General features: G+C 41.7%; 1 protein-coding gene across 2 annotated transcripts in view; it reads right to left on the minus strand.

The window, feature by feature from the left end:
• Positions 1–18,007, minus strand: part of LOC130200532 (transmembrane and coiled-coil domain protein 3-like) — a 42,057-nt gene that overhangs the window by 2,870 nt on the left and 21,180 nt on the right. For both annotated transcript variants that reach the window (XM_056424899.1, XM_056424900.1), the window contains exons 2-4: positions 3,234–3,404; positions 2,112–2,890; positions 784–919 (exon numbers count right to left, since the gene is read on the minus strand). In XM_056424899.1, the coding sequence (XP_056280874.1) occupies positions 784–919; positions 2,112–2,890; positions 3,234–3,404 (1,086 nt within the window). The remainder of the gene's footprint in view (positions 1–783; positions 920–2,111; positions 2,891–3,233; positions 3,405–18,007) is intronic.

The raw sequence follows: 18,007 nt of genomic DNA on the forward strand, positions 1-18,007 counted from the left end.
GGAGGCACCTCGGTGAGGCTCGTCGGTCTTCTCCCGATTTAAAAGGTAAATTCCCAAAATTGAGAAAGAAAACATTAAAAAGTGGGAAAACAAAGAGAAATAGAAAAATAATCAGAATTTTCCGTTTCAGTAAGTTCGGGTTAAAAACTCACAATAAACACTACGTTGAAAGTAGTGAATTTCATACTGAGTCGATGTGTATATATATAGATTTATATTTATTTATAAAATATATATAAATATATTTTGCATGTATATTTATATATATATATATATATTTAAAATATACATATTATATAATATATATATATTATAAAAGATTTATTATATATATATATGATATATATATTATATAAGATATATTAAATATATATATATATATAATCTGATAATGTATAAACCTCTTGGGTTTAAATTCTGTCGTCATTATTTCATTGTTTTTGTTTTCGGTTAGTTTTCCCGAGGGCTCTAAACACGATGAAGCTCCTGAACGTTATGAGAAGCCCTTTCATAACCTTTCCTTCACCTTTTGTCAGAGTCTGTTAGCTCGGAGATGCTTTCACCTTTCCTCTCTCTTTCATGTCATTCGATTAAAAAAACAGAAGAACAAAAAATAAAGAGATGTCTGGGGACCACAGACGTACCATGTACTATTACATAGTCTTTGGGTGAACTATTCATTTTTAAACAATACGCTGATCATCGCTCTCTGAAGCGTCTGTCCGGCGCTCTGCTCGTCCAATCAGGTGAGCCGTGGCGTGGTGATGTAACCGGCTGCATTACCTGGATGTCCCGGGCCCTCTCGTAGGCCTGGTAGGCCACCTTCTCCTCGATGCTGGCCAGCTCCTGCTTCAGGTTACCCGTCTCGTTCTGGTGGAGCTCCGTCAGGTCATTTAACTGGTCCTCCAACCGCTCATACCTGACACACACACACACACACACATAGACATGCAGAGGAGGAGGGGGCCACGCAGCAACCGCAGGGAGAAAGAGACAGAGAGAAAAGCATGCATAATTAAGTGTGTGTAAGTCTGTGTGTGTGTGTGTGTGTGTGCACAATTGATGTACGACTGCAAGCGAGCTGCTCAAAACATTTGTCCTTGGTGGATTCAGTCTGTGAGCGCCAACGTCTATTTTTAGTGTTCAAAGCGCTGATGATAACGTGGAGAAACTGTGAAAAGCTCGCCGAGGTTCAGCAGACGTAGACGCGGTGCTACATGCTGTGCGGCCGCAGGCTGGGGATTTGGTTTTTGAGCCCGTGACCTCTTAAATATGGAGCATGTGACCCGCCCCGGGCCGGTCGTGGCTTTAGGGTTGCGTGATGAGCAGCTCAACCAGAGAGGGGTTTATTTTCTACATTCTGGGCTGAGAAAGTATTTAATCTTTCTTGATGCAAAGTACCCCATTTTTTCTTTCCGTTCTCATCCCTTTAATCTTCTTGGAACGCTTTACACTTAAATATAGATAAAATGTATTATTTATTATATTCCTCCTGCCCCCTAATTTAAAATGCTCAGATCTAGATTTTAACACAAGTATTTTAAATGTACTAATAAAAATAAATATGTTCTATGAAATATATAATATATATATAAAATATATAAATACATATATATTTATAAAATATATACATAAAATGTAGAAATACATATATTTTAAATATATAAATACATATATAAATATATATAAAGAATTATATACATGTATAAAATATATAGATAATACATATATATAAAATATATAACATTTATATATTTTATATATATGTATTTATATATATAAATACATATATATAATATATATATATATATAAAAAATATATAATATATATATAAAATACATATATAATATATATAAATGATGTGGCTCTGGAGTTAAGACTAAGAAACTATCATTAAGGGCTTGAAAACTACACATTATTAAAATAAATCCTGTGTTAAAAACTTGGTTAGTTGTGTTCATTTTGTCAGCTATCAGCTATCCGTCCGTCCTAAAAGTATTTTGACATTTGAGTTCAGTTTTCATCAATGAAAACTCTCTTGTTGTGACGTGGTTGGAAGCGACGCCTCGGCCCTCCAGGTGCGTGCCGCTCCTCGTCAGCTCGTCTCTACCTGTATCGCTCCTCCTGCATCATCTGGGCGAAGTAGCTGTTGTCTCGTTTGAACTGCGTGTTCAGGGCCTCCATGTCCTCCGCCAGCTGCACCTGAGCCTCCCTGATCTCGCGCACCATGTCCAGCACCTCCCCCAGGCGCCCGTTGGAGTCCGACCTCCTGGCGCCGCCGGACCCCGCCCCCGAGCCCCCGGCCGGGTTCCCGTTGGAGTCGGCGGACACCGACGTCCCCGTGGAGCACTCGTCGTCGCTCTGGTACTTGGAGGCCTTGGCCACCGTGGTGGCGCTGCCGCTCAGGCCCCGCGCCGCGCCGTCCGCCGCGTGCAGCCCCCCCGAGCCCGCCTCCATGGAGCTCTTCACGTGGGCGATGTTGTCGGCGCTGCCGAACTTGTTCCGGATGAGGTTGGCGAACTCCCGCGACTTGTTGAAGAAGAACGGCGGCGACAGCGACACGCCGGGCGCCCCCGCCGTCTTCACCTTGTCCAGCGCCGGGTGGTGGCGCCCGGCGGCGCTGACGTCGCGCAGGCTGCCCTCTTTGCTGCCGGACTCCTTGCCGCCTCCTTGGTGCTTCCCGTTGGCCTCGCCGTCCTTCGCCCGCCGTTGGTACTGCTCCAGCTTCCGCTGCAGCCGCGCGATGGTGTGCGCCGACTTCTGGTTCTTCTTCTCGAAGACCTGGCGGATCCGGCCCACCTGCTGCTTGTCGGCGTTGTTCACCAGCTTCAGGTACTCGGCGACGTTCTGGTCGCGAGCCGCCTGCTCCACCTTGATCTGCTCCGCCACCTGGAGGCCGAACGGCGGGACGGAGAAACGTTCAGGAAACACACCGCGGGAAATTACTGCACAACAGTCTTATTATTGACATTTTATGACCATTGCTCATATCCTGTGAGCCTAAATAAGTACATTTATTCTTTTTGAACAAAGGCTAAATGTTAATTCACAAGTTTCAAAAAGTGACCCCAATTTCTTTTTAAATGCCTTCAGGTGACCCTCAGGGTCAGACCCTCTGACCCTCAGTAGACCCTCAGGGTCAGACCCACAGTAGACCCTCTGACCCTCAGTAGACTCTCAGACCCTCAGTAGACCCTCAGGGTCAGACTCTCAGACCCTCTGACCCTCTGACCTTGAGGATCTTCTGCTGCAGGCTGTCGATGCCCAGCGCCCCCTTGGTGAAGTCCAGGCCCACGCCGTCGTCCCCGACGCTGTCCACCACGTCCAGGTTGGACTCGGAGCCGCCGCGGCGGATGGGCACCGGGATGCCGAGCGTGTTGGCATCGCAGGCGATGCGCTCCGCCTGTAAACACACACACACACACACACAATAATGAGGCGGGGGGATTGTTAACGCTGTAAACATCTATCCAGAGCCTTTAAAACTTCTTGTTTTAATGCCTCCATTTAATAACTTCATCAAAAAGAGACAAAAGAAAAGAGAAAAATACATATTCTTCAGACAAAAGACCCAAAACATTTTTTTAAAGTGGAACTGATTAAAAAATGACTTTTAAAAATAAAATGAACGAAATAGAGGCAGGTTCCCAAAACATGTCAATGTTTCTTAAATTAACTCTGTTCTGTCACTTGTCTCTTAACTTTTAGTTTCTTTTAACTCGTCTTGTTCTGTGTTTGTTTGTGTGTAACTATGTGTGTTTTTATGTTTTTTTGTGTGTAACTTTGTGTTTCTTGTGTTTATTTGTTTCTAACTATGTGTTTTTTATTTAATGTTTTTTTGTGTGTAACTGTATATTTCTTGTGTTTCTGCTGTTTGTCTTGTCCAGGTCACCCTCGAAAAAAGAGATTTTTAATCTCAATGGGACTCACCTGGTTAAATAAAGGTTTATAATAATAATAATAATAATAAAACATCGGGCACATGGCCTGATAGAAATAAATCTTTCGCCATTTTTTAGGAGCAGAACCTTAAAAAGACCAAACAAGAGGCTGAAAAGAGTGTTTAGACTGAGAGAAAAGAGGAGGAGGAGGAGGAGGAGGAGGAGGAGATGATGGGAGTGTTAATCTGTCTGCAGACCACACAGTGGTCAGTGTGTGGATCAGTGTGTGGATCAGTGTGTCGCCCGAGGCGCCAAACAAACAACGTCCACGCTGAAACATCCACGACTGAGGAGAGCGAGACGATTACGCAACGCTAACGAACACATTAGTACGTCTTGTTGCCACGGCAGCTAAGTGCACACAGAGGAGACATAAAAACATAAGCTCTAAAACACACACACACACACACACGAGCAAAACAGCTGACGACCCGTGAAGGCGGGTTTAGTTGTTGTTCTTTTGGGGTTGGCTTTATGCTTTTTGGCTCTTTCTTTCTCGCAGTAAACAAGTCACTTTAATTGCATCCTGTGGTTTTGTGATGAGTCAGCAGTCGGCAGCCGGTGATTCAGCCCGGCATCGACTCGCCGGTACAAACTTTAAATGAACAGAAAGTCATTCATGTAAATCCTTTGTTCTGAATTACAAACGCTGCTTCATCCTTTACTCCGCGTGCACAGATGGTCCACAGAACACAGCCAGAAAATATATATTTATATATATATATATATACACACACACACACATATATATATATATATATAAATAAATATATCTTAAAATATATAAATATATATACATTTAAATAAATATATCTTAAAATATATAAAAATAAATATATATAAATATATCTAAATACAAATATATGGAAATAAATATATGAATACAAATACAAAGAAATATATATATAAATATATAAATAAATATATACATAAATAAATAAATATATATATATATGTATTTAAGTAAACAGACAGAACATTTACCGTTTGTAGCTTTACAAGTGGAAGATTTGCGTCAGTTCTTATCTTTTTAATAAAATGATCAAATAAATAATTTAGGATTTTTGTTTGACTGCTTGTCAAGACGAGATTTAAAAACATTTATAGCTGTCGGGATGAGGTCGTTGAACTTTGGAGACACGATATTCTTAAAGTTGTATTTCATGCACATGGATTATGTTTTCTAGTGGACTTTTCTCTTTGACTACAGCAAGGATTTGATCAAAGCTAATCCCCTAGGAAATGATTCACAAGCCCAAAACATAAATAAAGAAGTAAATGTAATCTGCCTTTATGTTGTTCATTCAACAGCTCGGTTTTAATGCGTTTCCAGACCGCTTAAATATAATATATCTGCACATACACATGTTATTAATGCGCCTCTTCAACGCGCTGCCATTAAAAGCCTCGCGTTCCGCGGCTGGAATGGCGGGCGGTAAAAGGCTAATTAGAAAATAATGAGACGATTAAATAATTAAAATTGGCCAATCAGATGCAGCCTGACGATTCGAGCATGAATCATATTCATATTGCAGTTAACAATTCAACCTCCTGCTGGGGACGCACAAGAAAAAGGTGAATATTTTACATTTGTGACCAGATCACGCTTCATCTGCATAAAATAAACCTCTTTGTTGACCCCACACAAAACAGCCTGTATGAAATCACATGTCGGCAGGAGATTCAAGTCCAAGCCTCCCGATCAGCACACACACAGCAGAAGGAGGAGGAGGAGGAGAAGAAGAAGAAGACAGAAGACAGAAGAAGAAGAAGGAGGAGACAGAAGAAGAACAAGGAGGAGAAGAAGGAGACAGAAGAGGAACGAGGAGGAGAAGACAGAAGAAGAAGGAGTATAAGGAGAAGAAGAAGGAGGAGAAGAAGGAGGACAGAAGAAGAATAAGAAGAACAAGTAGGAGGAGAAGAAGGAGACAGAAGAAGAAGAAGAAGGAGGAGAAGACAGAAGAAGGAGGAGAAGACAGAAGGAGGAGAAGGAGACAGAAGAGGAACGAGGATGAGGAGAAGACAGAAGAAGGAGGAGTAGAAGGAGAAGGAGAAGAAGAAGGAGGAGAAGGAGGACAGAAGAAGAATAAGAAGAACAAGTAGGAGGAGAAGAAGGAGACAGAAGAAGAAGAAGGAGAAGACAGAAGAAGAAGGAGGAGAAGACAGAAGAAGGAGGAGAAGAAGGAGACAGAAGAGGAACGAGGATGAGGAGAAGACAGAAGAAGAAGGAGGAGTAGAAGGAGAAGGAGAAGAAGAAGGAGGACAGAAGAAGAATAAGAAGAACAAGTAGGAGGAGAAGAAGGAGACAGAAGAAGGAGGAGAAGACAGAAGAAGAAGAAGGAGACAGAATAAGACCGAGGAGGAGAAGAAGGAGACATAAGAGGAACGAGGAGAAGACAGAAGAAGAAGGAGAAGAAGGAGGACAGAATAAGAACGAGGAGGAGAAGAAGGAGACAGAAGAGGAACGAGGAGGAGAAGACAGAAGAAGAAGGAGAAGAAGGAGGACAGAAGAAGAAAAAGAAGAACAAGTAGGAGGAGAAGAAGGAGACAGAAGAAGACCGAAGGAGGAGTAGAAGACAGAAGACGAAGACGAAGAAGAAGAAGAAGAATGCATCAGCCTGCAGAATCCTTTAGCCGTGAATCCGGCTCAGTGTTTCTCCCTCAGTGTTTCTACCAGCCATAAAACTGCCTGCGACATTTATTTATTTATTCATTCCTAAATTTGATTTTCCCAGCAGACTGCGAGTTAAAAGCCTCTGACAACAGAAGTGAAGTCCTGGTGGCGCCGCTGGGTTCAAATGTTCTGCAAGCTCTGATGCATGCACAAAAAAACATCTTTATAGACTTTATATGGAATAATCTCACATGCTGCTGATGACAATGAACAATAATCCGTCCACACACACACTAGTAGATTTATTCCTTCGCAGATCAACGAAATTAAGTCATCATCTTGCATAACTCGTCAAATACTTAGTTACACTGTCCCCAAAAGACCTGGAAGACGTCCCTTTAGACGAACTGTAGATCGATAGATTAGAATTTAAAATCGCGGCGATTCCTCCAACAGTTGTCGAGATATTTCACTCAAACGCCACAAATGTTTGTGAACCGTTGATGTCTGTTAAATGTTCCAGTCCGGACCGCAGCGACGAACCGACCGACCTCAGAGCTGCCAAAGTGTGGCTAAAAATAATCTACTGATTCACTGATACTGAGAGTAATGATCACTGGAAGGCAGAAAAACCTCCAACAGCGAGTATCTCTGATGGAGAGATGATGCGCTGGCTCTCCGTCTCCAACGGCTACGACTGGAGGCTGGAGAGGAAGCTTGTTGTGTTTACTGTGTGTGTGTGTGTGTGGAAAAGAGAGAGAGAGAGAGGAACCTTGCCACAGGGCGACGACGACATCATCTCCATGGGAAATATCAATGTTGTTGCCCTCAGAGAGATAGAGAGAAAGAGAGGGAGAGAGGCAGGGAAGGAGACGCATCGTAAAAAGAAAATGTAATTGAAGAAGAAGAAGAAGAAGAGATTTGCACTTCAGTGGCACTTAAATAGCTCTTACTTATGGTAGTTTTGTCGTTCGACTATGTTGAGAAAATGTTCCTTCCTGTATTCTTTGTTGTTCTTAGTTTATACTCTCGGTTGAAATGCACTTATTGTAAGTCGCTTTGGATAAAAGCGTCTGCTAAATGACATGTAATGTAATAAAAGAAGAAGAAGAAGAAGAAGGCTCTTTACTCCCGACTCCAGTCCATGAATCCTTGCCCTGACGTGCTGAGGTAGGTAGACCTGAGTCAGAGTCCTTTGAGCGACTCTCTCTCCTCCCGTCAGAGAATCATGACGCTCTACAATTTCGTCCCCGAAAAACAAAACCCTCAGCCGCCGTCGGCCGGTGACGAATGAACGAGTTGAGCCTCGACTCGTCTTCATCGAGTCGAGGCTCACAGTACCAGCCGGGGGAAGAGCTGCAAACACATTTTATTCAATGTCCAATGCCGAGCTTACCTATTCATTTTTTTAAGCAATTAGAATTAGACAAAACAATTTTAAAAATATACTTTTACTTTGTAATTGTGACTTATTTTAAGAATTTGAATTTGGTGTTTCTTTCCAAATAATCGCTATATATATATATATATATATATATGCAGTGATTATTTCTATAAAAACACAGTAATTATTTTAATTTTGTGTTTTTATACAGATATATTTGGGTTTTTATACAAATATCCACTATATATATATATATAAATATATACACATAAATTTATGTATAATATATAATACAAAAATTCAAATGATAAAAATAATAAATGCTTTTTATTTATATATCTGCTTTTATTTAAAACAATTTGGGGGGCAATAATGGTTTTCTTCTGCATTATAAGCTGCTCAGAGATTGATTTAAAACATACATGAATAAACACACTAATTAGTTTCTTATTGGTATCAGAGAGAGAATAAAAAAATGTGAAATCATGTGAAGACCAAAGCCAGTAAAGTGTTTGCTCGACAGGATCCTTCACGCCTAAATCAGAGCTTAAAAACATCGATCGGAACGGAGATTATAGCACGTTAGCCGCCCATTAGCTCGAAACCAGCATGGAGCCGCACAGTCTGAACCGGATTAGCAACGGCTCCTTTAAACTGGTGTGTGTTTGAGGATCGGGGGGCAGAAATAATGTGATTGTGAGATCAAGAGAATTAGTGGAGGAGATGTTTAAATCCAGACGTAAGCCAATCACAGGAAGCCAGTTCGACATCAAGACGTGCACTGACACGATGCTAACGTCCTGGCGTTTGGCAGGTATCGGGATCGATAGCGGTGGTGCAAGTGAATGTCAGGTGGACACCAAATTTGGTAGGAGGCTTCCTCTGGGCCGCATGGGTGCTTCTACCAAACTTCGTGGAAATAAATTGAATTTTCACCGAGATATTTCAGTTTGAACCGACGTCCCTCGAGCTACGGCGCTAGCTGAGCTAAAAATAGACGTTTCCCCCCCCCGGTGTCGGTCCTCCTCCTTCACCGTTATCGCCTCTCCTCCCAGACAGAACCCACGTACACGGGACTCGCATGGAGATGCACATCGGCCCGCGGTTTGGAGAATGACATTGTGAAAGGCTTATTAAGCCGGCAAACCCCATGAGGAGGCCGCTCCGATCCGACGGACACAGATGAGGATCTGTACCCGACGACCGGCTTCCTGAAGGCTCCGGAGCCTCGTGAGCAGGTCACCGCGTAAACCACCACACCTGCACGCTTATTATCTGAACTCTGAAAATGCTGCGTTGCAAAAAAGGTAGCATCTTATGCACCCTCTGTTTAATAAAGTATTGTTTATGCAGTATGAATAATAAATGAAACAATTAGAGACTAACAGAGCGATTCATCTCCTGGACTCGGCTCCGCCGTATTATTGCCACATTATCCTAATGATGTTTTCTTAAACCGTTTATATATATATATATATATATATATATATATTTGACCGGGCTCAGAACTGGGGAAGTACCTATTCATTTTTTTATCAATTAGAATTAGACAAAGAAATAAAAAATAAATATTTTTACTTTGTAATTGTGAATTATTTTAATAATTTGAATTGTGTTTTTATACAAATATGTTTGTGTTTCTATACAAATAACCACTATATATATGTATATGTGTATATATATATATATAAATATATATATATGTATAAATAAATATATATACATATACAGTATATATACATATATATATATATATCTATGTATAGATATAAATATATTTACATATACAGTATATATACACATATTAATATATATATATATCTAATATCTATGTATAGATATATCTATACATATACAGTATATATACACATATAAATATATATAAATATATATTATATATATAGACCGGGCTCATAACTTCCCCGTTGACGTCAATGGAGCAGATTTTTAAGCAGAGGAACCGACTATTAAAAAAATACATAACATAAACATAAATGTGTTAAAACACAAACGGAGTTATAAATCATGAAGAAGAGGAGAGCTTAGGGTGAAATGAGACATGTGGTTCATGTGGACTGGAGACGTGACGCCGTGACGCTGCAGCCAGAGAAGAGGAGCCTCCTGTGGGGAGAGGCAGACACACTCGCTCAGCCCCGGACCGGAGGAGCATTTCAGCTGAATATTAACATTAATGGAGTTATGCAACATTTCATTTAATGACCATTTAATGACAGAGCCGCAACACTTCTGTTCATAAGACTGATAACAATACTCATGATAATAATGGATAATGGATAAGAGAGGGTGTGAGTCCCGAGCAGCCGCATGACTTTTACTGAATCTCAAAACCGGAATAATTCGGAAAGAACAAGAAAAAGTTGGACAACTTCATGATATTGTAATTGTGTGTGTGTGTGTCAAGATGTCCGTGCAGAAGGACGAGAGTCAAAGTGTCATAGTGACGTGACCTCGGAAAAACAACCCCCAGATGGAGGATGACAGACTGACGGAGATATCTCTCTCTCTCTCTCTCCCCTTCTCTCTCTCATTCCTCTCCCCCTCTCTCTCTCTCTGCAAGTTCAAACCGTGATCAGCTCAGACACACCGCTGAAAAGTAAGACTTTTCTCCCACAACAACAACAAGAAGAAGAAGGAGGAGAAGACAGAAGAAGGAGAAGACAGGGAGGAGAAGGAGACAGAAGAGGAGACAGAAGAAGGAGGAGAAGGAGAAGAAGAAGGAGGAGAAGGAGGACAGAAGAAGAATAAGAAGAACAAGTAGGAGGAGAAGAAGGAGACAGAAGAAGAAGAAGGAGAAGACAGAAGAAGAAGGAGAAGAAGGAGACAGAAGAGGAACGAGGATGAGGAGAAGACAGAAGGAGAAGGAGAAGAAGAAGGAGGACAGAAGAAGAATAAGAAGAACAAGTAGGAGGAGAAGAAGGAGACAGAAGAAGGAGGAGAAGACAGAAGAAGAAGAAGGAGACAGAATAAGACCGAGGAGGAGAAGAAGGAGACATAAGAGGAACGAGGAGAAGACAGAAGAAGAAGGAGAAGAAGGAGGACAGAAAGAAGAACAAGTAGGAGGAAAGGAGGAGTAGAAGACAGAAGAAGAAGAAGAAGAATCTCAGTGTTTCTACCAGCCATAAAACTGTTATTTATTTATTCATTCCTAAATTTGATTTTCCCAGATAGTTAAAAGCCTCTGACAACAAATGTTCTGCAAGCTCTGATGCATGCACAAAAACATCTTTATAGACTTTATATGGAATAATCTCATGCTGCTGATGACAATGAACAATCACACACACACACACACACTAGTAGATTTATTGATCAACGAAATTAAGTCATCATCTTGCATAACTCGTCAAATACTTAGTTACACTGTCCCCAAAAGACCTGGGATCGATAGATTAGAATTTAAAATCGCGATTCCTCCAACAGTTGTCGAGATATTTCACTCAACGCTACAAATGTTTGTGAACCGTTGATGTCTGTTAAATGTTCCAGTTCAGAGCTGCCAAAGTGTGGCTAAAAATAATCTACTGATTCACTGATACTGAGAGTAATGATCACTAAACCTCCAACAGCGGAGATGATGCGCTGGCTCTCCGTCTCCAACGGCTCGACTGGAGGCTGGAGAGGAAGCTTGTTGTGTTTACTGTGTGTGTGTGTGTGTGGAAAAGAGAGAGGAACCTTGCCACAGGGCGACGACGACATCATCTCCATGGGAAATATCAATGTTGTTGCCCTCAGAGAGATAGAGAGAAAGAGAGGGAGAGAGGCAGGGAAGGAGACGATCAGAAAAGAAAATGTAATTGAAGAAGAAGAAGAAGAAGAGATTTGCACTTCAGTGGCACTTAAATAGCTCTTACTTATGGTAGTTTTGTCGTTCGACTATGTTGAGAAAATGTTCCTTCCTGTATTCTTTGTTGTTCTTAGTTTATACTCTCGGTTGAAATGCAAAATGACATGTAATGTAATAAAGAAGAAGAAGAAGAAGAAGGCTCTTTACTCCCGACTCCAGTCCATGAATCCTTGCCCTGACGTGCTGAGGTAGGTAGACCTGAGTCAGAGTCCTTGAGCGACTCTCTCTCCTCCGTCAAGAATCATGACGCTCACAGTACCAGCCGGGAAGAGCTGCAAACACATTTTATTCAATGTCCAATGCCGAGCTTACCTATTCATTTTTAAGCAATTAGAATTAGACAAAACAATTTTAAAAATATACTTTTACTTTGTAATTGTGACTTATTTTAAGAATTTGAATTTGGTGTTTCTTTCCAAATAATGTATATATATATATATATATATATGCAGTGATTATTTCTATAAAAACACAGTAATTATTTTAATTTTGTGTTTTTATACAGATATATTTGGGTTTTTATACAAATATCCACTATATATATATATATAAATATATACACATAAATTTATGTATAATATATAATACAAAAATTCAAATGATAAAAATAATAAATGCTTTTTATTTATATATCTGCTTTTATTTAAAACAATTTGGGGGGCAATAATGGTTTTCTTCTGCATTATAAGCTGCTCAGAGATTGATTTAAAACATACATGAATAAACACACTAATTAGTTTCTTATTGGTATCAGAGAGAGAATAAAAAAATGTGAAATCATGTGAAGACCAAAGCCAGTAAAGTGTTTGCTCGACAGGATCCTTCACGCCTAAATCAGAGCTTAAAAACATCGAACCAGCATGGAGCCGCACAGTCTGAACCGGATTAGCAACGGCCTTTAAACTGGTGTGTGTTTGAGGATCGGGCAGAAATAATGTGATTGTGAGATCAAGAGAATTAGTGGAAGCCAATCACAGGAAGCCAGTTCGACATCAAGGCACTGACACGATGCTAACGTCCTGGCGTTTGGCAGGTATCGGGATCGATAGCGGTGGTGCAAGTGAATGTCAGGTGGACACCAAATTTGGTAGGAGGCTTTCTACCAAACTTCGTGAAATAAATTGAATTTTCACCGAGATATTTCAGTTTGAACCGCTAGCTGAGCTAAAATAGACGTTCCCCCGGTGTGAGTCCTCCTCCTTCACTCCCAGACAGAACCCACGTGACGGACTCGCATGGAGATGCACATCGGAATGACATTGTGAAAGGCTTATTGCGGCAAACCCCATGAGGAGGCCGCCCGATCCGACGGACACAGATGAGGATCTGTACCCGACGACGCTTCCTGAAGGAACCACCACACCTGCACGCTTATTATCTGAACTCTGAAAAAAAAAGGTAGCATCTTATGCACCCTCTGTTTAATAAAGTATTGTTTATGCAGTATGAATAATAAATGAAACAATTAGAGACTAACAGAGCGATTCATCTCCTGGACTCGGCTCCGCCGTATTATTGCCACATTATCCTAATGATGTTTTCTTAAACCGTTTATATATATATATATATATATATATATATATATTTGACCGGGCTCAGAACTGGGGAAGTACCTATTCATTTTTTTATCAATTAGAATTAGACAAAGAAATAAAAAATAAATATTTTTACTTTGTAATTGTGAATTATTTTAATAATTTGAATTGTGTTTTTATACAAATATGTTTGTGTTTCTATACAAATAACCACTATATATATGTATATGTGTATATATATATATATAAATATATATATATGTATAAATAAATATATATACATATACAGTATATATACACATATATATATATATATCTATGTATAGATATATATATATATACATATACAGTATATATACACATATAAATATATATATATATCTAATATCTATGTATAGATATATCTATACATATACAGTAAATTTACACATTTAAATATATATAAATATATATTATATATATAGACCGCTCATAACTTCCCGTTGACGTCAATGGAGCAGATTTTAAGCAGAGGAACCGACTATTAAAAAAATACATAACATAAACATAAATGTGTTAAAACACAAACGGAGTTATAAATCATGAAGAAGAGGAGAGCTTAGGGTGAAATGAGACATGTGGTTCATGTGGACTGGTGACGCTGCAGCCAGAGAAGAGGAGCCTCCTGTGGGGAGAGGCAGACACACTCGCTCAGCCCCGGACCGGAGGAGCATTTCAGCTGAATATTAACATTAATGGAGTTATGCAACATTTCATTTAATGACCATTTAATGACAGAGCCGCAACACTTCTGTTCATAAGACTGATAACAATACTCATGATAATAATGGATAATGGATAAGAGAGGGTGTGAGTTTACTGAATCTCAAAACCGGAATAATTCGGAAAGAACAAGAAAAAGTTGGACAACTTCATGATATTGTAATTGTGTGTGTGTGTGTCAAGATGTCCGTGCAGAAGGACGAGAGTCAAAGTGTCATAGTGACGTGACCTCGGAAAAACAACCCCCAGATGGAGGATGACAGACTGACGGAGATATCTCTCTCTCTCTCTCTCATTCCTCTCCCCCTCTCTCTCTCTCTGCAAGTTCAAACCGTGATCAGCTCAGACACACCGCTGAAAAGTAAGACTTTTCTCCCACAACAACAACAACATGTTGTGCACCGACAGATATGCTAGAGAGGTTCATGTCATTTATGTTCGCTTTCTCTCATTCCAGGCTTCCTGATTGTTTTCACCTGTCATCACACCTGTCTCCTATGCTCATCAGTGTCAGCCCCGCCCCTGATTGGTCCCACCTGTGTCTTGTTACCATGTGCTTAAATTCCCCTGTCTCCCAGTGTTCCTTGTCAGTTCGTCTGGTCTTTTGCCATGATCAGGTCGGGTTATGTTGTGCTCTTGAAAAGTTTTTGATCCCTCACTACGTGAGCGCTTTCATTTTGTTCACTGCAGAACCGAAGAATAAAGTACTTACAAATACTTTATCTCTGTCTCCGGTCATTGGGTCCTACTTCCTAAGTGTCTGAGGTCGTAACAGAACGAACTGACCACATTATGGACCCAGAGAACGCTTCACGCCGCTCTGTCGGTACAGGGCGTGACGATTTTTCATCACGAGGAAAAACTGGACAAAGTCAGCCGGAAATACAAGAGCTGAGAGGACGCGGTTCAGGAAGAATTATCTACACAGATGCAACAACTGGTTGCCCAAATGAATAATTTTTTCACTCATCAACAGACTGCTCCTCCGGTGACGTCATCCACAGCTGAGAATTTGCCTGTCAATACTCTAGCTGACGACCCAGGTCAGGCTGTTTCCTCCCCGTTACGGCTGGCTCTTCCGGAGAGATTTTCCGGAGACTCTTCGATTGCAGAGCCTTTCTGGTACAGTGTGATCTGCATTTTCAACACAACCCAGCAGCTTTTTTATCTGAGCATGGTAAAGTGGCGTTTATTGTGTCTCATTTAACGGGAAGAGCTGCAGCCTGGGCTACTGCAGAATGGTCTAGAGACACCGAACTATGTTACTCATTGGCCGATTTCATAGAGACTATGAGGCGCATTTGTGACCACTCATCGCCTGCTACGGAGGCCAGCAGAAGACTGTTTCAAATACGTCAGCTCAACCGTCAGGTGGTTGATTATGCCATCGAGTTTCGTACAGCAGCAGCGGACAGCGGATGGAATGTTCCGGCTCTTCGTGACGCCTTCATGACAGGACTTTCGGAACCGATAAAGGACCAGCTGGCTCCACTGGAGACACCCGGGATCTGGAATCCTCATCGCTGTGGCCATCCGGATCGATAACCGTCTTCGAAAGAGAGAGGAGCGTCGACGCAACCGAGATGTTATTCCCAGCTTCCAGAATTCGCCTCGGTCGCGCCGCCAGCGGAGGATTTCCAGCTCATGTTACCGGACCATCAGAGGACTACACTTCCGAATGACTCCGGGAACCCATGCAGCTTGGAAGAACCAGGCTTTCTCTGGAGGAGAGGCAGCGCCGTCACGGAGGGTTGCTGTTTCTACTGCGGCCAGCCGGGTCATCAACTCGCTTCATGCCCGGGAAAGATCGTGCTCACCAGTCAAAAGGAGGGCGCTGGTGAGCAAGTTTTCAGACTTCCCTCCTCGACCTGTTACTCAGGTAGACATTTGTATTAACAATCAGACCATTGACCAGGGTGTGTTAATAGACTCAGGGGCTGACGAAGCCTTATAGACTGGGGCCTAGTCAAACAGCTAAAAATAAAACTGTCCCGCTATCTCATCCTGTTAGTGCCAGTGCCTTAGACGGCCGCTTGTTGTTCACAGTTACCCATTGCACTGAGCCCATACGGATTACTATAAATAAGGACCATACCGAGAGCATGCAATTTCATATTTTTGAGTCGACTCAGCACCCGATTATTTTGGGGTTTCCTTGGCTGAAGATCCACAATCCTCACATAGACTGGCCTTCAGGGAAAGTTAAGGAATGGGGAGAGGATTGTAAGGGCAGGTGTAAACTTTGATAACCTGTTAATGCACCAACAGACTCTAGTAGGATCATTATAGATCACCCTGACTATCCTGATCTACACAAGGTACCTTCCTGTTACCATGATTTAAAGAAGCGTTTAACAAGTCTAAAGCCTTGTCGCTACCTCCTCACCGAGATTTTGACTGTCCCATTGATCTCTTAGAGCCCCCATTCCCAAGGGAGACTTTACCGATTTCGAGACCTGAGAGAACAGCAATGGATGAATACATCTCCTCTTCACTCAAATCAGGGATTATCCGTCCTTCATCGTCTCCAGCCGGAGGGATTCTTTGTGGGAAAGAAAGACGGGTCTCTGAGACCTTGCATAGACTACAGTCCACTAAATGACATTACGGTGAAGAACCGCTATCCTCTGCCACTCATGTCATCTGCTTTTGAACTGCTTCAACGGCCAAGATATTCACCAAGTTGGATTTAAGAAATGCATATCACTTGGTTAGAATAAAACAAGGGATGAGTGGAAGACTGGATTCAACACTCAGAATGGTCACTATGAGTACTTGGTAATGCCTTTTGGACTGTGCAATGCACCGCTGTTTTCAAGCTTTTGTGAATGAGGTTTTGGGAATTCTTGAATATTTCAGTGTTTGTGTATCTGGATGACATACTGATTTTCTCCCCAGACGCTAAATCTCATGTTAACCATGTCCGCCAAGTTTTGCAGAAACTACTGGATAATCAGCTATATGTCAAGGCAGAGAAGTGCGAGTTCCACACAGAAGAGGTGTCTTTCTTAGGATACATAGTCTCACCTAATCATATCCAAATGGATCCTAAAGTCAGTGCAGTATCCCAGTGGCCCACACCAGACTCCAGGAAAAAGGTTCAGCAGTTCCTAGGATTTGCTAACTTCTATAGGAAGTTTATTAGGAATTTCAGTTCTGTTGCTGCTCCTCTGCATGTTCTGACTTCTCCTAAGGTTCCTTCAAGTGGACCCCCCAGGCGGATCTTGCTTTCAAACTTCTCAGAGATAGATTCACATCAGCTCCCATACTCACCATTCCAGATCCCCAGCGCCAGTTTATGGTCGAGGTGGATGCTTCCAATGAGGGAATTGGAGGAGTACTGTCTCAACGTTCTGCAGAAGACAACAAGATGCATCCATGTGCTTACCTGTCGCGGAAGTTGACAACGGCAGAGCGGAATTATGACGTGGGAAACAAGGAATTGTTAGCTGTAAAAGCTGCCCTCGAGGAATGGAGACACTGGCTAGAGGGTGCAGAGCAACCGTCTTTAGTCTGGACAGATCACAAGAATCTAGAATATATAAGAAAGGCTAAGCGTCTCAACTCCCGTCAGGCCAGGTGGACACTTTTCTTTAGTAGATTCAACTTCACACTCTCTTTTCGTCCCGGGTCTCAGAATCAAAAACCCGATGCTTTGTCTCGTCTTTACGATCCCGAACCACTTGCGGTAGAGCCCAAGACCATCCTTCCACTTAACCGGGTGATCGGAGCCTTTTCCTGGCAAGTGGAGTCAGGCGTTAAAGAGGCAAATGTCATGAATCCAGCGCCTAGCGAGTGTCCCAACAATCTGCTGTTTGTTCCTGAGGCTCTTCACTCCAAGGTCATCCACTGGGCTCACTCATCTGTGCTTCGTGCCATCCGGGAGTAGCAAGAACAATGTTCAG

Source organism: Pseudoliparis swirei, chromosome 10 (assembly GCF_029220125.1).
Source record: "Pseudoliparis swirei isolate HS2019 ecotype Mariana Trench chromosome 10, NWPU_hadal_v1, whole genome shotgun sequence".
In the NCBI taxonomy this organism is placed as follows: Eukaryota; Metazoa; Chordata; class Actinopteri; order Perciformes; family Liparidae; genus Pseudoliparis; species Pseudoliparis swirei.